At 37.4% G+C, this 25,807-nt stretch overlaps 1 protein-coding gene across 2 annotated transcripts; it reads left to right on the top strand.

Annotated features, from left to right (window-relative positions):
* The first annotated feature begins 2,138 nt into the window (after window positions 1-2,138).
* Window positions 2,139-5,762, top strand: NDUFS5 (NADH:ubiquinone oxidoreductase subunit S5). 2 transcript variants are annotated; one of them, XM_006924209.3, is made up of 4 exons: window positions 2,139-2,294; window positions 3,174-3,241; window positions 3,736-3,953; window positions 5,540-5,762. In XM_006924209.3, exons 3-4 carry the CDS (start codon window positions 3,738-3,740, stop codon window positions 5,642-5,644), a joined length of 321 nt encoding a protein of 106 aa, XP_006924271.1. In that variant the 5' UTR covers window positions 2,139-2,294; window positions 3,174-3,241; window positions 3,736-3,737; the 3' UTR covers window positions 5,645-5,762. The 2 variants fall into 2 exon arrangements, with proteins under 2 accessions (XP_006924271.1, XP_015454407.1); XM_015598921.2 differs by having other exon boundaries at window positions 2,164-2,318.
* Window positions 5,763-25,807: the final 20,045 nt, after the last annotated feature.

Raw genomic sequence — 25,807 nt, 5'->3', positions numbered from 1 at the left:
ATACCACTTGGGAAGCCTAATCAAAGCTAAGAGGCAGCTCCACATATCAAAATGAGGGGAGTGAATTCTAGGCATGGAGTGTTTACCAACATCGAGTTACCTCTGCCACTGTGAGCCTGACACAGACTTCCTCCCCACTTCAGTTTGCTTCAGTGGTTCCTGATTCTGTTGCACCTCTAACTTGATATTTTCTCCATCCCCAAATGGCATTTCTTTTTTTAGTTTAAACGATCACTCTGATTTCCATTATATTCTAAAACCCGTTACTTTGTCTTTCAGGTTTGCTTATTGGTTTTGTTGCCTCTACCTTACAGCTCTGGGCTTGCAGGTGAGGGTCAGGTCAGGGGGGAAGTGTACAAACTCACTGACTTTCCCAAATGTGCTAGGATCCATGAGCTACCCAATTTACTTAAATTTGTGTGGCAGTGGTGTCAGATACAGGCCTAAAGTTCCCAGTGTGCTAAATGATAGATAGCCTATCTATGGAAGGGTAGTGTTAATGCTTTTCTCAGGTTATGACTCAGAGGTATGTAAACAAGAGGAGATCCTACCGGTCAAAGACAAAAGTCCCATGAATGGAGACCTAGGGGGCTTCAGACAGCCTATGACAGTCTACAGCCCACACTCACACAGCAGCTGAGGCTAGTTTTCAGAAGGATGGGAATGGGTGCCTTCAATTCCCACACTCTTTTATGTTTTAAAGGCGGAAACAATGCTATGTTTGGGAAGAACAGATCGCAACGGTGAATGCCTAGTGTTCCATCAGGTCTCTGAGCCTCAGTTTCCCAAATAGAAAATGGAAGAAGCAACCGCTCAGGCTTGCCTCCCTGTGCATAAAATCCTTTAATTTTGTTGTAAAATCACACTTCCACGAAGCAAAGAATCTGCAAAACAGTGGGAAGGTAAAGGGGAAAAAGGGAGTAGAGGAGAAGGGGGCAACAACCCTCCTGTAAGGTTGAGTTACATCACAGTAAATGCAATCCAAAAGGGCTGGTGTGATCACCATAGCAACAGTGCAGGCTCAGTCAGGGATGGGGTTTCTGGAGATTGTAGTTTCCCAAAATTTGTGGTAGAGGAAGACCTTATACCGACATCCCTCACACCCATACTGACACAGAAATTTGGCATGCAAAAATGGAGATGGTGTGGAAATGGCGTCATTCCAAAGGAGTGGGGGCAGGGGGGAATCAAGGAGACTGGATGGCAGGACTTTTACTGTAATACATTGGAACAACCGACCTCCTGGTTGGGGCATTAGGCAGGGGATTATGGACCATGAGGTTGGAAAGGATTGGAAGGTTGGACTTCTCTAAACCATTTTAGGAGCACATCACTTGAAAAATTTCTTGCTCAACCTCCAAATAGATATTTACAAGTTATATATACAACTGCAGTGATGTAATGCACTTTATAAACATAAAAATGGCAATTAAAAAAGGTTAAAGATATTCCAGTATCTTCTTCCCACACCTGCAATGTATCATCGCACACACCCTATGGTACTAATACATACACTCCACTTGCCGGGGGAAGGGGGCGGGGTGCGGGGAGGGCGGGGGAGCTGTAGTTAAAGGGAGCCACTGGAGGTTTTGAAACAGGAGGGTCATGGTGTTTGTCGACTTTGACGAATCCGCGAACTTGAGAAGCTGAGACATCAGGGAACTAAGATTGCCTTAGAATGCTTTCCACGTTCCAGGAACCGCCTCTGCTTTACATAGCATTTATTTAATCCCCAAAGCAACCTTACGCTGTAGGTATTATTAATACCTTTAAGAGAATATTTTTATCTTAAGGAAACAGGCATAGTGAGGTTAAGAAACGTTCCCAGGGTCAGACACAAGTGGCGAAGCCAGAATGTGAACCCACCCTGCGTGGTGGGCCCACAGTACATGAGCTTAACCTCGCTTGGAGAGGCGGAGGGGACACTTTTTTATCTCGTGTGGCTTTCGTCAAGTCTCTCACGAGTCAAAGCTGTCGCGAGAGTGCTAGGCACAGCGCGAGGAGTCAACAGGAACTGAATAACCACTCGGCCGCCTCTAACCCAGCTTTTTAGGGAAGGTCAGTTTATCCACACAGTCAATGTCTCCAGAGGTCAACGCACGCAACCGCGCAGACGCAGATCGACGGACTTGGTTCCTATGGTTTCCGGGGCGAGACGGCGGAAGGAAGGTCTACTCCCGGAGTCGCGCTGCAAGCGTCGCGCGGCGGACCTTCTTTGCGGCAGCTCTCGGTGTCCCAAGTAGATCATCCCCTATCGGCGGCCAGCGAGGAGGCAAGGGCACCGGAGGTGGACGGTAGGGCCTGCATATGTCTGCGGGGTAATTTAGCTTGCGGAGCTTTCTTCCGCGATATCTTTAACTAATTTCCTCTTGGCTTGCTGGGTGTCCATTCTCCCTGGCCCGAGCTCGGGGCGTATTTTCCGCTTTCCCAGGTTCCTTTGTCCACACAGCCAACGTCACCAAAGCCTGTAGACCGCACCTTTCCAGGGTAACTTAGATTTCTGCGGGACTATTGCGTTGGCATTCTGTTCCTTGACCTGAAGCCTACGCTCCTTGTCCCGGCTTTCAAGGCCCTGCGTGATTTCTGCCCTACCCACCGCTTCAGCTCATTTCGTTCTCCCCGACTTGCACTCTGCGCTCCAGCTACGTTTGGGTCCTTAGTGTCCCCCGGACATACCCAGCACCTCCGGCTGTAACTCGTGCTGTGCCCTACTGGAATACTCTGCCCACTGATCTTCACTTGGCAGATTCAACCCATCTTAAAAGGCATTTTCAAGTTTCCTGGGCAGAGTTGGTGTTGTGTTCCTTCCTTGGGATTCCCAATTCGCTGTGTATCTTATCCTAGCACTTACATTGCAGCTGCTGCTTCCATCCCAGTGCCTGAAACGTTATTACTCAGTAAATCACTGAAGGAATGAATTCACCTGTAAATCTACCAATCATACATAGCTGTATTGGCATTTTTGTGTGTGCTTCCTTCTAGTCTTCTTTTTCAGACAGTTTTTCTTTGGCATTATTTTGTAGTCCTTTTCTTCATTTGATATTAAAATGTATGTTCCATGTATGTTATCTTTTTCCCCCAATATCTATCATTTTCTACTTAGTAGATACTGGGTTTAATTATCCGTTTATTGTTGCACACTCAAGTTATTTGAAATTAATTTTTTTCAACAGGCAATTACTGAATCCCTACCTGGTCCCTGCCCTTGCAGCATTTATTGTCCAGTAGGAGAGACATTCAGGTAAATAGTCCATTACAGTGGCATACAAAGCACTCCTCTGGGAAGTTGAGAATGATATACTATCAGGAGAAGGGACACTAGTGTCAGGATGGCTTTTCGGGAGAGGAGTCATTTAAGTGATAATGAATAATATAAAATGTTTCTATGCTTATGCTTTTTTCTTATCAGATATTTCTTCAGATCTGTCTGAAAGAATTGGGATTATTGAATCAAAACAAACTTTTTGACTTTGATAAAAATGACTCAATAAGAGAGGATTTTTATACATCGTTTTTTAGTTCTAGTTTTCTTTTCCTTGGGTTTCGTGAAAGCACAGAAATTATTTATCTACCATAAATTGAAGAATCTAATGAAAAAATGGTGAAAAGAAATTGGGAGAATAGTGTAAAGTATCTTTCTAGAGGGCTATTTTTCATAATTATTTCATTTTACTTAGAAATTTCTCATTCAATTGCACTTTTTTGACATTATATCTTTTTTATCTTCCATTTCAGCCATGCCTTTCTTTGATATACAGAAAAGGCTGGGCGTTGACTTAGACCGCTGGATGTCAATCCAAAGTGCTGAGCAGCCTCACAAGCTTTCATCTCGGTGCCATGCTTTTGAAAAAGAATGGATAGAATGTGCACATGGAATCGGTTTTATCCGTGCGGAGAAAGAGTGCAAGCTAGAATATGATGATTTTGTAGAATGTCTGCTTCGGCAGAAAACGGTGAGGGAGTGATGGAGATGAGAGCTGAATTACTTCCTTATTTCTTTGGGGCTATTTTCAGTGTTTTTAATTGGTCATTGGGTAGTGACTTGCCCAGTGTGAATTGGCAAGACTTTTGTGGTGAAACGCCTCTACTTAGATACCATGTCAAGGAAGTCAAATGCCTTCAGATCTGAGGAGGACCTGTTCTTAGTGTCCTTCTTCATCTCACATATTTTCCTTAGCATTGTACCTTGCTGTAGCCATCGGATTAGAAATTACATGTGTCTCTTTCTACTTTGCAGTAGGCCATAAAGCAAAGAATATCAACCAGTCTTGGATATTTGTCTTTGAAAATCTTTGGGTAAAAATCTTTCAAATTCAGTGAACCCTCATTGGGTAAGAGGTTAAAACCTGGCAGGTCTCTTGAACTGAACCTGATATAACAATCTCTAGATTCATTTCTACTCTGGGGAAGATGGAGGTGTTAATGTGATTGCTTTAGGTGAGCCTAACCAAAAATGCAGGGGAAAGAGAGAATACTAACAGCATGGTGTCTGCCTCCTAAAGGGTTGAGTGAGTTGCCTAATATCTAGGGCCCTGTTCTCCCTTAGAAAAAGTTTTGGATGTGGACTGTCGTTTTACCTATTTCTGTGCTCCAGATATAACAAATAGAAATGTTTCTGTTACTCCTAATTCCTTAGAGTTTAGGAAGACAATTTAGATTTTCAGTTAAATTGATCACAAAGTTAACTGTATCAAAATTTAAAATTTCTTATCTTTTAACATCTGCTATTGGCATTTGGATAAAGTGAAGCCAAACTTGGAAAGAATGAGAGAGTGTCAGGTAATAATTTTGTATTGATCTCTGCAGGAATATTGATTACTAAGTGAGTAATATTATAGTGTAGTGTATATTATAGGACAGTGAATGGGTCATGGTTGGCCACCCACCAGCTATTTAGTTCACAACATGTCTTAACTTCTCTTCTTGCAAACCTGTTATTTCTTGCTCAGATTAAGACTTTACTCAAGGAAAATTTACACCGAGAGGAGGCAGTGTGGTGATGAAGCAGAACTCAGGGCTCAACTAGTAATGACTAGTAGCTGAGCACATATCAGGTCTTTTATTTCAATGTGATAAAAAGAGACTTTATATTGTCTATTTCTGCATCATTCATACCCGCTGAACAGTCACCAGCAGCAGTGCCACCTTCACATAGAGAAGTCAGGAATACATATGCTGTGAGATGATCTCAGCTTTTCATATTTTAAAAGATTTTACTGTGCACAAGTTTCCCTCTTGAAGGTTTTGGACCTGTATCTATTCGTTATTGTTTTTGTAAATACTGTATTCCTATATATAACAGGAGCATTTTCGTTATTAGTTTTCAGGGAGATATTATATATACCAGAAATTTATTAGTTAAAAGCTCGAGACATGATTTAAAGTTAGCTCTTTAAAGACTCTGAGTTTCATCTCAGAGGCCCTCTAGGATGAAAAGCTTCTATAGTTTAAAAATGAAACCAATTTTCATTCAGTTTCTCCAGTGCTCACTCTCTGGTGCATATCTTCCCCTCGTTTAAATACTTTTTTCCTTTGGCAGATGAAACGTCTGAGCGCCATCTTGAAGCAACGGGATAAGCTAATAAAGGAGGGAAAGTACACGCCTCCACCCCACCACTTGGGGAAGGAAGATTCTAAGCTCTGAGCAGAGCAGCTGCTGATGGCTGGGGCTGATTTTCTTGTTTATTCTTCTCCACTGGAAAGTTAACATACTGACAACCTCTTTGTTAAAGTGTCTAAAAATAAAGGATTGCTTCATTCTATTTGTTCTATTTTCTCCGGATCATACTTTTCTATAACAGATTGCAACCAATTTTTAAGTTTGGAAAAATGCCTCTACCTATGCCTTAAAAATTAGCATCTAGGGAATAATAAGTAAAATTTAATGAATGCTTAATATGTATGAGGTACTTTAAAAATGGTAACTCAACTTAAGAAGTTACAGTGTTCTTTAATGCTTTGATTCTGGTTTATTTTCCATGAAGTACAGATGGGCCGAGAGGGAGAAGCAGCAGAGACGGTGGTTGTGTGTTTACTATAAAGTCTGTGAAGTCTAACTGTAAGGCTAAGCAGATGTCCAGTTCAGATAATTTTGAAGAAGCACTGCCATTGTTTCAATTTGCTATCTTACCTCAGTGGTATATTTATTAGTACTTTTAGCTGTCACATTTAGAAACGTGCTTAAAAGAAAAGTCCGGATGTAGAAGGAAAGGTATAAACCTTAGAAAATTAATATGTGTCGAGAATGTAATTGAAACCTCATATCCTGCAGCATTTTTTTTCCAACTTTTGTTATTATGGTAAAATATAACAAAATTTATTAACCACATTTAAGTGTCTGGTTCAGTGGCATTAAGTACATTCACGTTGTTGTGCAACCACTGCCATCCATCTCTTTCTACTGGAAAACTGAAACTGCCCATTAAACAAAAACTTCCCATTCTCCCCTCCAGTTCCTGGCAGCCATTTTTCCATCTTCTATCTCTCTGATTTTGACTACCCTTAAGTACTTCATATGAGTGGAATCATACAGTGTTTCTCTTTTTGTGACTGGCTTTTCTCACTTAGCATGATATCTTCAAGGTTCATCCATGTCATAACGTGTCAGAATTTCCTTTCAAGGCTGAATATATCCTTTTGTATGTGTATGCCACATTTTGCTTATCCATTCTTCTCTTGATGGATGCTTTGGTTGCTTCCATGTTTTAGCTATTGTGAATGATGCTGCTATGAATATTGGTGTACAAATATCTCCTTGAGACCCTGCTTTTTATTCTTTTGAATATATACCCAGAAGTAGAATTGCCTGATATAAGGTAATTCTATTTTTAGTTTTTTAAGAAACTGCTATACTGTTTTCCACAGTGGTTATACCATTTTACATCCCCACTGAAATTACACAATGTTCCAATTTCTCTACATCCTCACCAACACTTGTTATTTTCTGTTTGTTTTTTTTAATAATCATCTAATGGAAGTGACATGATATTTCATTGCAGTTTTGATTTCCTAATGATTAGTGTTGCATCTTTTCATGTGCTTGTTGCCTATTTGCTTAATTTGTTTGGATAAATATCTTCAAGTCCTTTGCCTATTTTTGAATCTAGTTTAGTTGTTGAGTTTTAGGAGTTCTCTACATATTTGGGGTATTGATTCTTTATCAGATAGAGTCAACAACAGACCACATATACAAGGATGGTTTCATAAGATTATAATGGAGCTGAAAAATTCCTATCACCTAGTGACATTGTAGCCATTGTAACATAACAACAAACCTGGTATAAACAAACCTGAGCTGACAATCATAAAAGTATAGTACATATAATTATGCACAATATCTAATAGTTGATAATAAATGACTGTTATTTATGTATTTACTTTTTATTATTTAGAGCATACTCCTAAAAAAATGTTTGCTGTTTAACAGAGTGCCATGTTATGCTGGCAGCAACCTCATGTATCATGTTTACTGCATCTCTTGTTTACATCATTTTCTCTTATGTTTGATTTAATCTCGTGTTGATTTATATATTTACTGTAACAACCTAAGTGTACACTGTTTATAAAGTCTATAAAGTCTATAGTAGTGTACAGTAATGTCCTCAGCTTTCAGATCCACTCACCACTCACTGACTCACCAGAACAACTTCCAGTCTGCAAGCTCCATTTGTGGTAAGTGCTCTCTAAGGATGTATCATTTTTTAGTTTCTGTATGATATTTTTCCTGTACCTTTTCTATGTTTAGATATGTTTAGATGCACAAATACTTATCATTATGTTACTGTTGCCTAAAGCATTCAGTACAGTATAGATCTGTACAAATGCTGTATAGATTTATAGCATAGGAGCCATAGGCTATACCATGTAGCCTAGGTGTGTAGTAGGCTGTACCATCTAGGTTTGTGTAAGTGCACTCCATAATGTTCGCACAATGACAAAATCACATAATGACGCATTTCTCAAAACATAATCCTTGTTAAGTGGTGCATGATGTATATGATTTGCAAGTTTTTTCTTCCCTTCTGTAAGGTGACTTTTTACTCTGCTGATAGTGTCTTTAGATGTAGAAAATTTTTAAGTTTTTTATGAAGTCCAGTTTGTCTTTTGTCGTTTTTGCCATTGATGTCATATCCAAGACATCAGTGTTTAGTGTTGTGAAGCTTTTGCCCTATGTTTTCTAAGTTTTATAGTTTTAGGTCATGGATTTATTTTGAGTAAATATTTTTAATATAGTGTTAGGTAAGGGTCCAACTTCATTATTTTGCATTTAGATATCCAGATTTGCAGCACCATTTGTTGAAAAGACTGTTTTCCTCATAATAGTCTTAGTACTCTTGTTAAAAATTATTTGGCCATATGTGTGAAGGTTTATTTCTGTATTCTATTCTGCTAGTCCATATGTCTGTCTTTATGCCAGTTCCACACTGTTTTGATTACTGTAACTTAGTAGTAAGTTTTAAAATCAGGAAGTGTGATTCCCCCAGCTTTGTTCCTTTCAAGACTCTTGGCTATTCAGTTTCTATATGAGTTTCTATGCAAATTTTAGGATGGGTTTTTTGTTTCTTCAAAAAATAATGGACTTTTGATAGAGATTGAATTGAATCTGTAGATCACTTTGAGTTATATTGATGTCTTAATAAGTCTCAAGCCATGAACATAGGATAGCTTTCATTTACGTCTTTAATTTCTTTCAGTAGTGTTTTGTAGTTTTCATTGTACAAGTCTTTCACCTATTTGGTTAGGTTAATTCCTAAGTTGGTTGGTTGTGTGGGTTTGTTTTTTGTTTTTGTTTGTTTGTTTTTGCTGTTTTAAATGGAATTATTTTTGTAATTTCTCTTTCAGACTGTTTATTGTTAGTCTTGCAGCATTTTGAGTGATATACATCAACAGTAGGGCTTGAAAATAAAGTTCTCCTCAAAAGGAAAGGTACATTGTGTCCTAGTCTCAAAATTGGAAATATGGGATTTGATTTGGCATTTGACCAGGATCATCCTCATTCCTTGTATTAAAGAGCAAATTTTTAGCCAAGCAGCATTTTCGTAAACAAATCACTTATCAATTGCAGTGGAGAAGCCAGCTGGAGTCCTTCCAGCAAAATTCTGTGCTGTGGCCCTGTGTTAGATTTTTTTAAATTGTGCTCTGTACACACAAACTTCTGAATTTTTAGTCTCAGTGGCTTTAAATACATACATACTTATGGAAAATCAAAGGCCAATTGAAAATGCCAGAGAGGAAAGCAGAATATTAATCAAAGCTCAAAGTAGGTATATGCCCTTTCATTCAAAGATATCTTTTATTCCTGGGCTCTGGGTTGTAGAATGAAGGGAAGGTAAATCCTGTTAGATTGTATTTACCTACAGGTAAAACATGAGTGACAGGGAACACTTAATTTTGTTTGTTGAAAGCATTGCTTTGATGTCTTTATGGGATATCGAAAGCCTTCATTTACATCAGATAACCATAAACAGCTGTGGGACAAAGCAATCTAGCCTCTTCTCTTTGTATATGTGGTCAACTTTGTGCCTTTATAGTGGTTTTTTGTTTGTTTTTAGCAGGATTTTTTGTTTGTTTTTAGAAAGTAGGACAGCAATGTTATGAGCCAGTGAAAGCAAGAAGCCAGCTCCCCGACCCCTGTTCAATAAGAACAAGCATAGTTAGGACTGTATCTTTTTGACCACCTAGGTGGTAGAGAATGGAACTGAGATTGGGGGACGGGAGGGTGGGAAAACTGAGGTTCTTTACAATTGATGAGTAAACACTCTGAGAGGACAGGTTACTTACTCCTTTAAAACATCATGACAGTTGCCCTTGCTCCCTTCCTTCTTTGCACTCTGGTAAATGGGACTTATAACCCCTTTGACTTGTGCTTTTTAACCCTGACTGCCGCAACCAATACACAAGGGGGACCACTGTGTGTTTTGGCAACTACATTTAAAATGTTCATTTAATTTTTTTGTATAGGTAATTTATATGGTTCAAAGGTAGAAAGGATATATAATGAAAAACCTCTCCCAGTGATCTAGTTCTCGCCCCCAGAGGCGACCAGTGTTTTTGATTATCCTAGAGATAATCTGTGCATATACATACACACTTTTTTTTGCCCTTTTTAAAACAATTGTTAGCAAATTGTGTACATAATTCCTGCATTTTGCTTTCTTCCCTTAATGTATTTTCAAGAATGTTTCATCGGGCACGTGATCTAATTGGAGCCAATAAATGAGACTTGCTTGGAATCTTGGAGAGGGAGGATTCCTCTGGATTTAATGCTGAGGATGTTTAAGTTCTGTAGATGCTTAAGACATATTTTATTCATCCAACTAACAAATATTTGTTAAGCACCCACTTTACTGTAAGAAGAGAAATACAAAGGTATATGCAATAGATAAAGAGGAGCAGCCAGGTTGAGAAATAAGAGAAAAACTGCTTCCTGGTAATAAGAGTTCTGCATCAGATCCTTCATAAGACTAGCCTTATCCCTGGACTTTGAAGTTGTATGAGCCAAAAATTCTTTTTTGTCTAAGCCAGTGTTGGTTGGGTTTTCATCAATGAAAAAAGGCCCAAGTGAATAGCAAATGTATCAAAATTGCCTCATTTTACACTTTAGGAAACAGGCTTAGAAGAGTGAAGTAATGTAACCTCATATCAAACATCTGTAAGTACTAGAAGCAGGATTTGAATCTAGGTCTAGAGTTCCCCTTCTAACTATAGAAGGCTTTGAGAGACCTTTGTAGAAATCAACAAGCTGATCCTGAAATTCATATGGAATTATAAGGGACCCAGAATAGCCAAAACGATCAAAAGTGAAGAACAAAATTGGAGGACTCTCACTTCCCATTTTCAAAACTTACTGCAAAGCAATAGTAATCAAGACAGTGTGGTATTGACATGAGAAGAGACATATAGATCAATGGAATAGAATGGAGAGTCCAGAAATAAACATATCTATGGTCAGTAGGTTTTGATGGGAGTGCCAAGACCATTCAATGGTGAAAGAATAGTCATTTTAACAAATGGTACTGGGACAACTGGATAATCCACATGTAAAAGAATGAAATTAGACACCAACTTACACCATGTACAAATTAGAGGGTCTTTTTGAAGACTCATCTTAACATTGGATAAAATCAAGTTTCCATCAAGTTCAAGAGCAGCCAGTAATATAATTGCCTAACAGAACAAAAATCAACAGTACAGAAAATAACAAGCCAGGGTCTCCAGAACTTTTATTCACAACATTCAATATAGAATAGACATGTATACTATAAACAAGAAATGTGATCTATAGTGAAAGGCAAGAGCAGTAAACAGAAACAGACTCAGAAGTCCAATTAGTAGACAAGGACTTAAAAGCATCTATTAAAAAATGTTTGAAGACTTAAAGGAAAAGATAATCACAGTGCATGAACAGATGAGAAATCTTAGGTGTGAAATGAAAACATGGAAAAAAGAACCAAATGAAATTTGGGAGCTGAAAACTACAATATCTTAAATTAAAAATTCACTAGATAGGCTTAACAAATTAGACACAGCAAGAGAAAGGTTCAGTGATATCGAAGATAGATCAAAGAGGGATAGCAAAAAAGCCAATGGAGGGAACCTCAAAATCCAGTCACATTATATATGTCTGACTTATATTACATTATGATGTTTTTGACTATATGATTACATTCACAGGAACTTCAGGAACAGGCAAACTCATCTCTGGTAATAGAAAACAAAACAGTAATTGCCTCGGAGGCAGTTGGATGGGGATTAAATGGGAAAGAACATAAGAGAACTTTATAAGGTGATGAAAGTGTTTTATATCTTGATTATAGTGATTACATGAGTGCACACATCAAAACTCATGGAATTATACACTTAAAAGCTGTGTATTTTACTGCATGTATTAGATTAATCCAAAAGAAATCAGGGGAAAAGGAACAGGAACAAGAAACAGATGAGATTAAAAAAAAGGAAACATACCAAGTGGTATACTTAAACCCAACCATATTAATAAATAATAACAAATAATTATTTCTTAAGAAATAATTAAAATATAGCTTTGTCTTCTAACTGTGTATTAAAACTAGAAAATAATGATGAGAGAAATTAGAGAAGACTGTGGTAGGCTGCTTCTAAAATGACTCCCAGTGATCCCCATCCCCAGATATTCACGCTGTACGTGGTTCCCGCAGTGATTTTCTTCTAACAAATAGGATATGGCAAAAGTGATAGGAGGTCACTTCTGAGATTAGGTTACAAAAGACTGTGACTTCTGTCCTGCTGGTCTCTATGCTTCACTCTTGCTCATTTTTACTTGCTCACTCTGAAGAAGCAAGCTGCCATGTTGTAAGCTGCCTGGTACTTTGAAACCCCACCCCACTCCTACCACCCAGCAGTAACAAAGTGAACCACATCCATCCAGAGGAGGATTTTAGAAGAGAGGAAACTGATGGAAAGAGTTCTTTAAACCTGTATGTGAAGTCTTAGGCAGACCACTGAATGACCCACATATCAAACTGAATAGAATTAAATGTCAAATATTACAGTGTGGAATACCACACAGACTTTCACATTGGTCTCTGGTAGCATACAAACAAAGCAGAACAGAATAGCACTGCAAGACACTCTGAAAACTAAATCATCTTTGGAATGACAGCTCACAAAATTAAGCCAGGACCTGCACACTAAACTAAGTAGGGTGACTGCCAGCTGAAATGGAAGATTTAGATAGAATCCAGAGTCTCATAATATCAAAATGTCCAGGTTTCAATAGAAAATCACTCATCATGCCAAGAACTAAGGACTTGAGTGAGAAAACCTAGTCAACACAAAGAAAATTTAAATGTTAGAATTATCTAGCAAAGATTTTAAAGCAGTCACCATAAAATTGCTTAAACAAACAATTGCAAACTCCACTGAAACAAAATAAAGATTTCAACAAGTGGAAAAATAAATTAAAAAATGAATCTGAAATTATTGAACTGAAATATAGGGTAACCAAAATAAAAAACTCACTATATGGACTCAGTAGCTGAATGAAAATGAAGGAAGAATCAGTGAACTTGAAAATAGACCAACAGCACAGTTTTAGAAGAAAACATAAGAATATATTTGTGATCTTGGGTTTGCAAAGATACGAAGAACACAAATCACTAACCATTAAGAAAATTTGATAAATTGGATTTCATCAAAATTAAAACTTTTGCTCATCAAAAGACATTATTTAAAAAATGAAAGGCAAACCGGGATTGGGAGAAATCTCCAAAATACATGTATCTGACAAGTCCTATATCCAGAGTGTATGTGTGTGTACACACATGCTACACAGACATGTATATATTATATTTCTGAAGATCTACAATAAAAAGCTCAACTCAGTTTTTTTTTTTAAGAGACAAAGACGTGAATAAATATTTCCCCAAAGGGAGATATACAAGTGGTCAACAAGCATATTAAAAGGTGCTTGATATCATTAATCAGGAAAATGCAAATTAAAACCATGAGACAGCACTTCTCACGCACTAGAATGGCTAAAATTGTTTTTTAAACTGACAACACCAAATGTTGGTGAGGATGTGAGCATCTGGACTCTTACATTGCTGGTGGAAATATAAAATGGTATTTATTGCCACTTTGGAAAACTATTTTCCAGTTTCTTACAAAGTTAAACATGCATTTACCACATGACCAAGAAGTTACACTCTTAAATATTTTCTCAAGATAAATGAAAACGTATGTTTAAACAAAGTTGCACACGAATGTTCACAGCAGCTTTATTCATAATAGTGAAAAACCCAAATGATAAACTGTGGTATACCCATATAATGAAATACAACCTTGCAATAAAAATGAATAAACTATAGAAACAAGCAAAAACATGGATGAATTTTAAAATCTTTGTGCTGGGCGAAAGAAGCCATACACAGTACATATTGTATGATTCCATTTGTGAGAAACTCTAATAAAGGAAAAGTCAGATCGGTGGTAGTGGGGAGGGAGGAGAGAAGGGGACTGAGTAAGAGTCAGCACAAGAGCACTTCCGGGGGTAAGGAAATGTTCTACATTTTTATTAGATAGTGGTAGTTCACACAAGTGTTTATATTTGTCAAAACTCATAGAACTATAGTCTTTAAAATGTGTACATTTGATTTGTAAATGTTACCTCAGTTTTTAAAGTCCTTGTTTATTTGACTCCAAAGCTCATACTCTTGAAAGATACTGAATTCACATCTTATCTATCTGTATTCTCTGGTCACAGCATTATGACTTAGTGATGGAGATAAAAAGTAAATTCTGTCCTTCGAGGGACTTGAAGTTTAACTGTAATTCAAACATAATAGGATAAATAACGACTGGAGAGAAATTTTAAAAGACTCTGAAGAGGAACTCTTTCCTGAATTACCTTTTACGGAGCTTTCTCACATAAGTCACATAAGCCAGTTTGAATCACCATTTCATAAAACAAAGGGTTTGGACTAAATCATTTCTAAGTTTTCTTTCGGCACTCAAGTTCTTTGATCTATGAAATTCCAGCTAATCTAATGCAGGTTGCACTGAGGCTTGAAAGGTGGCCAGGATTTCCACTGGTAAACTCGTGAGAATGGCTGTTCAGGCAGAGCTTCGATGGGCAAAGGTGTGGTCACTGGCAAGCACAAGCTCTGCTCAGAGAAGAGAAAGAGCCCCATCCTTGGAGTGAGGATTAGATGTTTGGGGGGATGGGGAGAGTGAAGTGAGGAGAAAACCTAAAAAGGCAGGAGGATCCAAACTGGGGCAGTGACCTCCAGGCTGAGGAATCTTACCCAAGAGTACAGGGTTCTAGAAGTGTCTGCAGAAGAAAGGCAAACAGGTAATAAATTTAGTCCTTCCCTATGAGTATGTCCCTTTTCTTGATGCTTACCTGCAGAAAAAAGGTCCCCGATTTGAAAGATGTTACAGTCTTACTCAACATCAGTGCTGTGTTTGACTTAAAGCAGGTCTCCTTAAATGTCATCTTTGGTCATGTGAAAGAGAACATGAGGACCAGGCTTTCAATCTAGAACAGCATTTCCTACGTGTGTGCTGTAGAGCAGTACTTCTATGAAATGTCAATAGGTATCCTTTGGAGGAATTAGAAATGGTCAAATATAGTTCAGTAATGCTGAGTAAATCAAGTTATCTTAGAGCCTTTACTATGCTAATATGTTTTGTGATCTCCAAGAAAAAAATAGAATATAGGGCTATTTAGAATATAGAATGTAGTCTAATCATATTTGGTGATAGAACCCATTTTTGATGAAGCATTTCATGGGCCTAGTGTTCTACAATATACAGTTTGAAAAAGAAAAGGATAGAAATTTCTCTTTCACAGGATGAAGCTTGAGATTGGCCAGCCTATTTTCATTTACCTAACATTTTTATTCAAGCCATGGCATTAGGCATGAAACCGAGTACAAGCTATTATATTAGGCCTTGTGGAAGAGTTAAAGATGATAGAGCATGGTTCCTGCCCTCATGGAGCTCACAGTACAGTGAGAGATGGAATGTGGACACAAATAATCAGTCCATGGTAGAAAGTACTCAGTTCCACAGGGGAAACACAAGTCCTGTGTGAGCTCAGAGAAAGGAGAAAGCCTTGTGGGGCGAGAGTGGATGTGGGGGTAGGGAGCAGGGATGTGCTGCAGGCTTTGTGGCAAACATGTTGAGCCCTAAAGGACATAAGATTTGGACATGAGAGATACCAGGTATTGTAGGCAGAGGATACTGCATGAGCAAAAGCATAGAAGTATTTGAGAACAACTGTGATCAAAATCGTTTGGTTCAAGCAGTGGTTTTCAAACAGAAAGGGAGAAGGGATTATTAGCAGATCCCTTAATTCCTCTTCAACCAGAGGTTGTCCGTTGTGAAATGGTTTATGTGTTAGCATCTGGTGCAACCAAAAAAAGTTCAGGAACCATGGGGACCAAATGTGGAATAGCCAAAGGGAAACAAAGAGAGAAACTTGACTAATACAGGAGATGAGCCATGAATGTAAGGACAAGAGTTTAATGACAGCACTGGGGAGTCCCTGTAGGTTTAGGAGCAAAGAGGTTGTTCATCATTTTTCAGTTCTGGTCAGAAGCAGCAGTGGCTGTTCCTGCACATAGAACTCCAGAGGTGATGAGCTGGGTACTGGGAGGAGTGAGGATTCAGGCAACAGAAGATCAGTGCCTTCCTCTTGATAGTTCCTTCTCAGGGAGATGCCAGACTGCACTAGATCAAAAAGGCCAGGTGGCTCGTGAAGTCTCCTCATGTCCCTGAAAAGGATCAGTGAACGCAAAAGTTTGAAAACATCTGCCTTGAGAGTGATTCTACCTCCCCACTGGTGCCGACAAGTTTGGGCACTGAAATGGCAGAACTGACCAGGTTTACAGAACTATTTGTTTGAACCCATGATGAGAAATCAGTCATTTCAGGCCTCTCCTTGGACCTACTGAAAATTCCACATTGCCAGGATCACCAATCTGTCTAGAGCTACCAACATAGCATTCTTTGCTCTTTTAAAACACAAAGCTACCTCCCCTCGGGGCTTCACTTTGCAGCCACTGAGAATCCAAGGCTTCTGCTGACTTAACATGTTTCTATGGGCCAACTGGTTCACTCTGTAGTGCTTCCACAAGAATGGGCTAAGAGCTTAACTCCGGGTCATTTCATGATTAGGGGTTTCCGAAGAGGAGGAATGAGCTAGCTGTTTTGTGAGATGAGAGAGGGGATTTTTTTTTTTCTTTTACTGTAACCACTTTAGAACACTCTGTGCTAAAATAGAGTTTTGTGCTGGGAGAGAGAAAACATTTCTGCAATGATGTAGCAGAATGTTTTAAGGATCTTGCCAGTGACTCCTCTTCTGGTGTCACATTCAATCTTTGTTGTGGCCAACACTTCCTGGAGATGAAACACAAGTTCTGATACAGAGGTAGCAAGTTCAGACTCCTATGGTAATGTAAGAACTAGGGATACAAGTCTTTTGTAAGTATAAATATATTCACTTCAAGAGGGACGGGGACCTACAGTAAACTCATTATCACCCATCTACAGGGGCAGTAGATGCCCAGCTCCAGCCAGCTGTTACCAAGCAGAAGTACAGGCCAGGATGATTTATCTTCCAATGTTTCATGAAAAATCAGAAGTCTATGTGTTTATGACAAATAGGTAATTTTTAAATACAGTTTTTAATTTTTTTAAGTATGTGGAACACCTTTTGGTTCTAAAAAGATGGAATAGATGTACTTTTCACTATTTCTCCTGCTAAGTACAGTTAAAAACCTTGAACGTTATATATAAAACAAACACAAGAAGATTCTGAAGGAGAAGAAGGCAGACTGGCTAGCACTTCAAGACCCAAGGGATAACTCAGTAGTGAGTTCCCTGAGTTTTATTTTTGCCTCATATATGTCAGATTACTGGAGAAGCCAACAACCCCAAAAATGCCAACGGATACAGACAAAAGCCCTAAGGAAAACCTACTTTCTTTAGTCAAAACATTAGAAAAGGAGCAGCCTAGAAAAACAGACATTTAGACAATATTCCCTCTCTACTCCAGCCCTATGTCTACCTACATCAGACAAGGCCAACTGAAAAGACTAGATTTATACCCTTGCCAGGCTGTAATGAGGCACCACTTCCCCTCCACTCTAGGGTAGTGCCAGAAGAGGCCTAGCTATCTACTCAGGACTTTTACCACTGATCAGTAATAATAAGGCCATCTCTCCTCATAATGCCCACAGAGGCCACATGGGAGAAGAAAGGAGGTACCCGCCCCCCTCCTGGCCAGTATGGTAGCAGTGAAGGCCTACTAGGAAACTAAAAACTAAAGACAAAGAAATTAATCTTGAAAGCTGCAAAAGAGAAATGATACATTACCTCTAGAGAGAAAATTCAAATGATTTCTTGTCAGAAACCGTAGAGGCCAGAAGGAAGTGGCACGTTTTTCAAATGCTAAAAAGAAAGAACTGGCAACTAGAATCTAATACCTAGTGAAACCAACCTTCAGAAAAGAAGAGAAATCAAAACATTCTTAGATGAAGAAAAATTAAGGGAATTAATTGCCAGCAAACTTACCTTATAGGGATTGCTAAAGGAAGTTCAAACAGAAAGGAAGTGGTAATAGAAGGAAACTTGAGACATCGGGTAGGAAAAAAGAACAAAAGAAAGAGCAAATATATAAATATACAATGTACTTTTCTTCTCCCCTTGAGTGTTCTAAATTATGTTTGACAGTAGAAGCAAAAATTGTAATGTCTAATGTAGTTCTCAATGTATGTCAATACTTAAGACAATTACATCATAAATAAGGAGGGTAAAGGGACATAATGAGAAGTAAGACTTCTACATTTCACTTGAACTGATAAAATGTCAACACTGGTAGACTGATAAATTATGTATACATAATGTAATACCTAGAGAAACCACTGAAAAAGCAATACAAGAATGTATACTCAAAACACTATAGATAAATCAAAACATAATTCTAAAAACAATTGATGTAACTCACAGGACACAGGAAAAAGATAGAGAAATGAAAAATAGAAAAAACGGAAAACAAAAAAAAAACATACTTATGCCTTAACAAATCGATGATTTGTTAAATGCAAGTGATGTAAATACGCCAATTAAAAGACAAAGATTGGCAGAGCGGATTAAAAAAAACTATGTGCTGTCTAAAGCAAACTTCCTTTAAATATAATGATAGAGGTAGGTTAAAAGTATAAGGATAGGAAAAGGTACAGCATGCAAACATTAATCACAAGAAGCAGGAGTGGTTATAATAAAATGAGATAAAATAGACTTCAAAGCAAAGAAAATTACCAGGGCAAGAGAGGAATGTCACATAATGAAAAAAGGATCAGTTCATTCAAGAATACATAGCAAATGCAAATGCACCAAACATCAGAGCTGCAAAATAGTGAAACAAAAATGGACGGTATTGAAAGGAGAAAGAGACACATCTACAATTATAGTTGGGGACGTCAGTGCTTCTCTGTCAGCAATTGATGAAACTATTAGATAGAAAATCAATAAGGATATAAAACTCAACACCACCATTAACCAACAGGATGCAATCAAAACTTATAGAAGACTCTACCCAACAATAGAAGAGTACACATTCTTTTCGAGCACCCATAGAACATACACCAAGATCATCCACTTCCGGGGTTATAAAATAAACCTCGACAAATTTAAAAGAATTAAAATTTTACAGAGTGTTTGACTATGATGGACTCAAACTAGAAATCGGTAACAGAAAGACAATCTCCCAAAATATCTCCAAACACTTAGATACTAAGTAACGCATTTCTAAACAATGCTTGGGTAAAAGAGGAAGTCTCAAATGAAATAAAAAGTACATTAAACTGAATGGAATTGAAAATACAACAAATCAAAATGTTTGAGCCATAGGTAAGGCAGTGCTGAGAGGGAAATTTATAGCAATTCATGCTTACATTAGGAAAAAGGAAAGGTCTCAAATCAATAATCTCAGCTCCCACCTCAAGAAAGTAGAAAAGAAGAACAAAATTCAAAGGAACAGTAAGAAGGAAGTAGTATAAGTGCAGAAATCCATGAAACTGGGGAAAAATATAGAATATCAATGAAACAAAAAGCTGTTTCTTTGAAAAGATCAATAAAATTGACAAACTTATAGCAAGATTGACAAAAAAAAAGGGAGAAGACAGGAATTACAAATATCAGGAATAAAACAGGATATCGCTATAGATCTGCAGATATCAAAGGCTAATAAAAGAAGACTGTGAACAATGTTGTACACATTAACAAATTACATGAAATGGACTAAGTGATCAAAAAGCACAACTGACCCAATATGAGGAAGATAATTTGAGTAGTATTATAACTGTTAAGGAAATTGAATTTATTATTTTAAAAATTCCCAAAAAGAAATCCCCATGCACAGATAGTTTCAGTGCAGAATTCTATTAAACATTTAAAGAGGAATTAACACCAATTAAAGAGAGGAAATGTTTCCTAACTCATTTTATGAGGTCAGTATTACCTGATACTGAAACTAGAAAAAGATAATACCCCCTGAAAAAAGACAACTACAGACTAATATCCTTCAATATGAGTATAAATACAGCAACTCTTTATACTAGCCCATAGAATTTAGCATTATATAAGAAGATTATACACAATGACCTAGCAGGGTTTATTCTAGGAACAAAAAGCTAGTTTAATATTCAAAAACCAATTATGTCATCCAACAAATTAGCAGGTTAAAGAAAAATCTATCAACACAGAGAAAGCACTTGACAAAATTCAATACATTTGCTTTCCTTCTAAGAATGGGAACAAGGCAAAGATGTCCACTCTCACCAATCTTATTCAACAAAGAGCTGGAAGTTCTAGCCAATGCAATAAGACTAGGAAAAAAATAAAAGTCATACAGGCTGGAAAAAATAAATAAGACTGTTCTCGTTTGTAGATAACATGATGGTCTACATAGAAAATTTCAAGGAATCTTAAAAACAAAAAACAGAACAAAACAAAACAAAAACTCCTAGAATGAATAAGTACATTTGACAAGGTTTCAGAATACAAGATAAACGTACAAAAATCAATTGTATATCTACATATTAGCAATGAACACATGGACACCAAAATTAAATTAAAAATACAATACTGGTCACTTAAAAAATGCTTAGATGTAAACCGAACAAAACAAGTGCAACACTCATATGATAAAAACCACAAAATGTTTTTTAAAGTAATCAAAGGATATCTAAATAAATAGAAAGACATATTGTATTCATGGATTGGAAGACTCATCATAGCAAAGATGTAAATTTTCCCCAAATCTATAAACAAGATTAATAAAATTCCTATCAAAATCCCAGCAAGATTTTTTTTGTAGGCATAGATGATGTTATTCTAAAATGTACAGGTAAAGGCAAAGGAACCAGAATAGCTAAAACAATTTTGAAAAGGAGGAATAAGCCGGGAGGAATCATGGTACCCAATATAAAGAATGATCATACAGCTACAGTAATCAAGCTATGCAGTATTGTCAAATGGAGAGACACATAGATCAATGGAAGAGAATAGAGAGGCCAGAAATAGCCCATGAAATTCAGTGGAGGAAAGGTAGTGGGGAAAAAAAAGAAAACAACGACAACTTTAACAACTAAACCTCACACCTTATACAAAAATTAAAACGATCACAGGTTTAATCGTAAAATTATAAAAACTTTTAGAAGATGACATAGGAGAAAATCTTCAGGACTTAGGGCACAGTGAAGAGTTCTTAGATATGACACCAAAAAAAGCACATTTCAAAAAAGAAAAAAATTGAACGTCATCAAAATGAAAAACTTTTGCTCTGCAAAAGATCCTGTTGAGGATGAACAGATAAAATACAGAGTGGGAGAAAATATTTGCAAATCACATCTCTGACCAATGATGACTCTAATCTAGAATGTGTAAAGAGCATTCGAAACTCAACAGTAAAAAAACCTCAAAAACATAATTAGAAAATGGACAAAAGACTTGATGAGTCCTTCCATCAAAGACAATACATATGGCAAATAAGCACATGAAATGATATTCAACATCAGTATTAGGACAATGTAAATTAAGACTATGATGAGATATCACTATACACTTATGCAAACAGCTAAAATAAAAAATAGTGACAATACCAAATGCTGGTGAGGTTGTAGAGAAATTGAATCTCACACACTGTAGGTAGGTCTATAAAATGATAACAGCCACTCTGTAAAATAGTTTGACATTTTCTTTAAAGAGTAAATGTACACTTACCATATGATCCAGAAATTTCACTCCTTGTTATTTATTCCAGATAAATGAAAACTATGTCCACATGAAAACCCATAGGCAATTGTTCACAATAGCATTATTTGTAATAGCCAAAACCTGAAAAAAAAAACAAAAACAAAAACAAAATATCTCTCAATTAGGTGAATGGTTAAACAAAGTGGGTACATCCATATTTTGTATAGTGGGTTAAATGGGGACCCCCCAAAAAAGATGCCTATGTCCTAACTCCTGGATCTGTGAATGTGACCTTATTTGGGAAAAAGGTCTTTGCAGCTGTTATTAAGTTAAGGATCTCGTGATGAAATCATCTTGGATTATCTAAGTGGGCCCCAAATCCAATGACAAGTGTCTTTATAAGAGATAGAAGGGGCGAAGACACAGACATAGTGGAGGAGGCCATGTTAAGATGGAGGCAGAGACTGGAGTGTGATAACCTGATTTAGGACTTCTGGCCTCCAGAACGATGAAAGAATAAGTTTCTGTTGTTTTAAGTCTCCAAGTTTGTGCTAATTTGTTATGACAGCTGTAGGAAACAAATACACAATGGAATACTATGCATTGATGACAAGGACCACACTTGATACAGGAACAATGTAGATGGATTCTAAGGGCTGAGTGACAAAAACCATCTCAAAAAGTCACATACCATATAATTCCATTTACGTAATATTCTTGAAAAGACAAAACTATAGAGCTGGAAAACAGATTAGTGGTTGCCAGGGAATAGAGATGATGGGTGAGGGTAGTGTGACTATAAAGGGGCAGCACGAGAGAGCTCTTTGTGGTGATGGAACCGTTCTGTGTCTTGATTACAAAAGTGGTTGCTGGAATTGAAAGGTAATAAAATTACACAGAACTGCTTATTCGCATTGTACGAGTGTAAATTTCCCGCTCTTTATATTGTACTATAATTATGTAAGATGTAACCATTGGGGAAAACTGGTAACCTTCCTGTACTATCTTTGCAATTTCCTGTGAATCTATAATTATTTCAAAATAACAAGTTTTTAAAAAGTTTTATAGCACGAGGGAGCTTTTTGGGATGATGGACATGTTCTATGTTTTGATTGTGGTAGTGGTTATATGGGTGGATACAGCTCTCAAATCTCATCTAACCAGAATCTGAAAATGAGTGAGTACATGTTATTGTATGTAAACTACACTTCAAGAAAGTTGGGTTTTTTTAAGTTAAAAAACAAAAATAAAACAAAAGTATGTGGAGCAAACAAAATATATCAATTTTCAGCCTGAGTTTTTCTAGGCTGAACACTGGAATATTCTACTTTTTGCCACCCAATACCTTACAAATCAACATAGATTACTTAGCACTTCATTGCAAGGGTTCCCTTGCCTCTCTAGCATCTGATAAGGAATAGACATAGGTATATGTTTATCAAACGTTGGAGAGGAGAAAGCAACTCTAGCCTCCGGCATAATGGCATAATTTAGATTGTCTCTTGCTAATTTATGTGGAGCCATTCTTCTCCTTGTAGTCCAAGGAGTAAGCACATACAACCAGCCAACCTTAGTTTATATTCTCTCTGTCCTAGGACATCGGAGAAGAAAATCCGGACCAGGGACGATTAATCTTTGTATCATTTGGGTTACTATTTCTCTTTCTACACCGTTTCCCTATTAGACTGTGAGCTGGAGTGCAGGACGTTTCTATTGGTCTAACTCCATCCTTACAGTGAACCCAGCAGCCACTTAAGAATCCTTTGCTACTGATTAATTGTAATGCCCTTCGTTCAGGGGAACACACAGCTATTTATGATATGAAAGGAAGTTCATATTTAAGAACAAATTGACAAGTGGACCTGTTTTATGTGCCGAAGACAGTAGATAAAATATTTAAATCCCAGACCAATCTATTTAGCTTCAGACCAGTTTATCATTTAAAGCAACCAAAGACCACTTCTGAGAATAAGCCTAAAGAAATAATAGCATATGTACATAAAAATTCATTAAGAAGAATATTTGTTGTAGTGTCGTTTGGATTTAACAAATTGAAAATAAGCAAAATGTCAAAGAGGAAATAGTAAACTATTATGGCATGCCCCAAATGTCATTTTAAGTAGCCATTAAAAAAAAAGAGAGGCAGACCTTGAAAAAGTTCTACTTTAAAAGAAAACACAAGGCATCTAAAATAACAAATAAAATATTGGCAAAAGATTTTTAAAAAAGAAAGAAAATGCAAGTTTCAGAGTTCAAGTATATTTTTATGTATAAACACACACATATTTTCTTTAAGTGAAATCGTATAAATATATTTATATGAAATTAAGAAACAGTCTGGAAGATACACAATAACACGTTGACAGTAATTGCTTTTGGAATCTGGAAGTAGAAGCAAATTTTTACTTCTTGCTGTAGAGATTTTTTTAAGCAGTAGGATTTAAAGAAAAAACCCTCTGAGACCCATGAGAAGATGCTCACACTCGCTCATAAGAGTAGTGCAAAGTAAGGCTGGAATGGCATTTCATTTTTCATCTATCGGACTATCAAGGATAATATTGATAATATCATTTTGACCTGAATATGGTAAGCAGATCTTTTTACACATTTTAGAAGGTGGTATAAATTGGTACAACCATAATATGGGCAATTTAGCAATATCTATGAAAATTATAAGTGCATACACCTTTTGATTTGAGAATTTCACTTCTAGAAATTTATATTTCAGATATGACATATCTGTGAGTGTTGACATTTATACAAGGTTCATGGCAGCATTATTTGTAATAGCAAAAAATTTGGCATCACCTAAAAGTCCATCAATAGGGGACTGATGAAATTAATTATGATCCATATACATAATGGAATTATATGCAGTTGTTTATAAAGAACTAAGGAGCTATTTATGTGGTTTTCTCTGAATTGATTATTGTGGTCAAGAAATGAAATGCCTTGATTGGCTTAGGCTTAGCTTACAAGATCCCTCCCACTGGACTGGGGAAGAATGCTGGACCTTTGTCTTTTTCCTATAACCAAAACTTAACTTGGTTAGGGGCCAGTTCTGGGCCCTTGGCCCCTGCCTTGTACTCTTATGAGATTTCATCTCAGTGCTGTGATCAGCCCTTTCAAAGGCCAGCGTTTGTTCATTCATTCATTCATTCATTCATTCAATGAACATTTATTGTGCACTATTATGTGCCAAATACTATTCTGAGAAATGGGGTTATAGTAGTGACCAAACAGGCACCATTCTTGCCTTTGTAGAGCTTACATTCTTTCTTGGAACCAATCCCCATGGCTAAGCCCCCTTTTTGCTGCTTATATCCTAGCCCATTGCCCACATGGGAAAAGATCTGCAAAGCATCTAGCTCTATTCCTGACACCTAAAAGATAGTGTGGTATCATAGAATAAGGTCAGTTTGGGGAGCTTACAGACTTGGGCAAATCTTTCCTGTGGTACTTACTATGAATCCTTGTACAAGACACTTATCCTTTCTGAGCTTATCCTTATCTGTAAATGGGATGATGACAGTATATACCTTGTAGAGTTGTAAGGACTGAATAGACTGATATTTGTGAAGCATGTAGTATTGTGCCTACACAGTAAGCATTCAAAACATGGTAGTTTTGAGTTTTGTATGTCAGAACCAGGAGGCTCATGCAGAGGGCTTGGAAGGGAGAGTGACTCAGCATCCAGAAATTGGGACAAGAGAATAGAAGAGTGTAAAAGAAAAGCAGGTTCTAAATAGCATTTCCTAGCAGGAGCTCAGGAACTCAGAGCGTGTGGAGAAGTGGCAGATGGTGGGTAGCAGCCCCTGCCAGGATCATCTCTGATCTGGGGAGCCTGAGATTGACAAGCAAAGAGAAGAGTGGGCAGCAGGGTTAAGGTGGCACACGGGTCCCAGGAATCCACATGGCAGAGGGACAGGGGCTGTGGAAGGCTGGAACAGAGGCAGCTGATTCTCCTGCCGCCAAGTCCCCAGGTCTACTTCCATCACTGCTTAGCCTTCCCCTACTCTACAGTGGTCCCTGCCACCTTTTCAGTAACCTCGCACCATCCATGATC

Source organism: Pteropus alecto, unplaced genomic scaffold (assembly GCF_000325575.1).
Source record: "Pteropus alecto unplaced genomic scaffold, ASM32557v1 scaffold39, whole genome shotgun sequence".
NCBI lineage: Eukaryota > Metazoa > Chordata > Mammalia > Chiroptera > Pteropodidae > Pteropus > Pteropus alecto.
The sequence above is the reverse complement of the archived record's forward strand: the minus strand, read 5'-3'. Positions and strand labels throughout refer to the sequence as shown.

Excerpts from the sequence above, each read along its gene's own strand:
- NDUFS5 (XM_006924209.3), top strand. The coding sequence starts at position 3,738 with ATGCCTTTCTTTGATATACAGAAAAGGCTGGGCGTTGACTTAGACCGC. Across the intron at positions 3,954-5,539 it reads GTCTGCTTCGGCAGAAAACG|ATGAAACGTCTGAGCGCCAT; the intron begins GTGAGGGAGTGA and ends TTCCTTTGGCAG.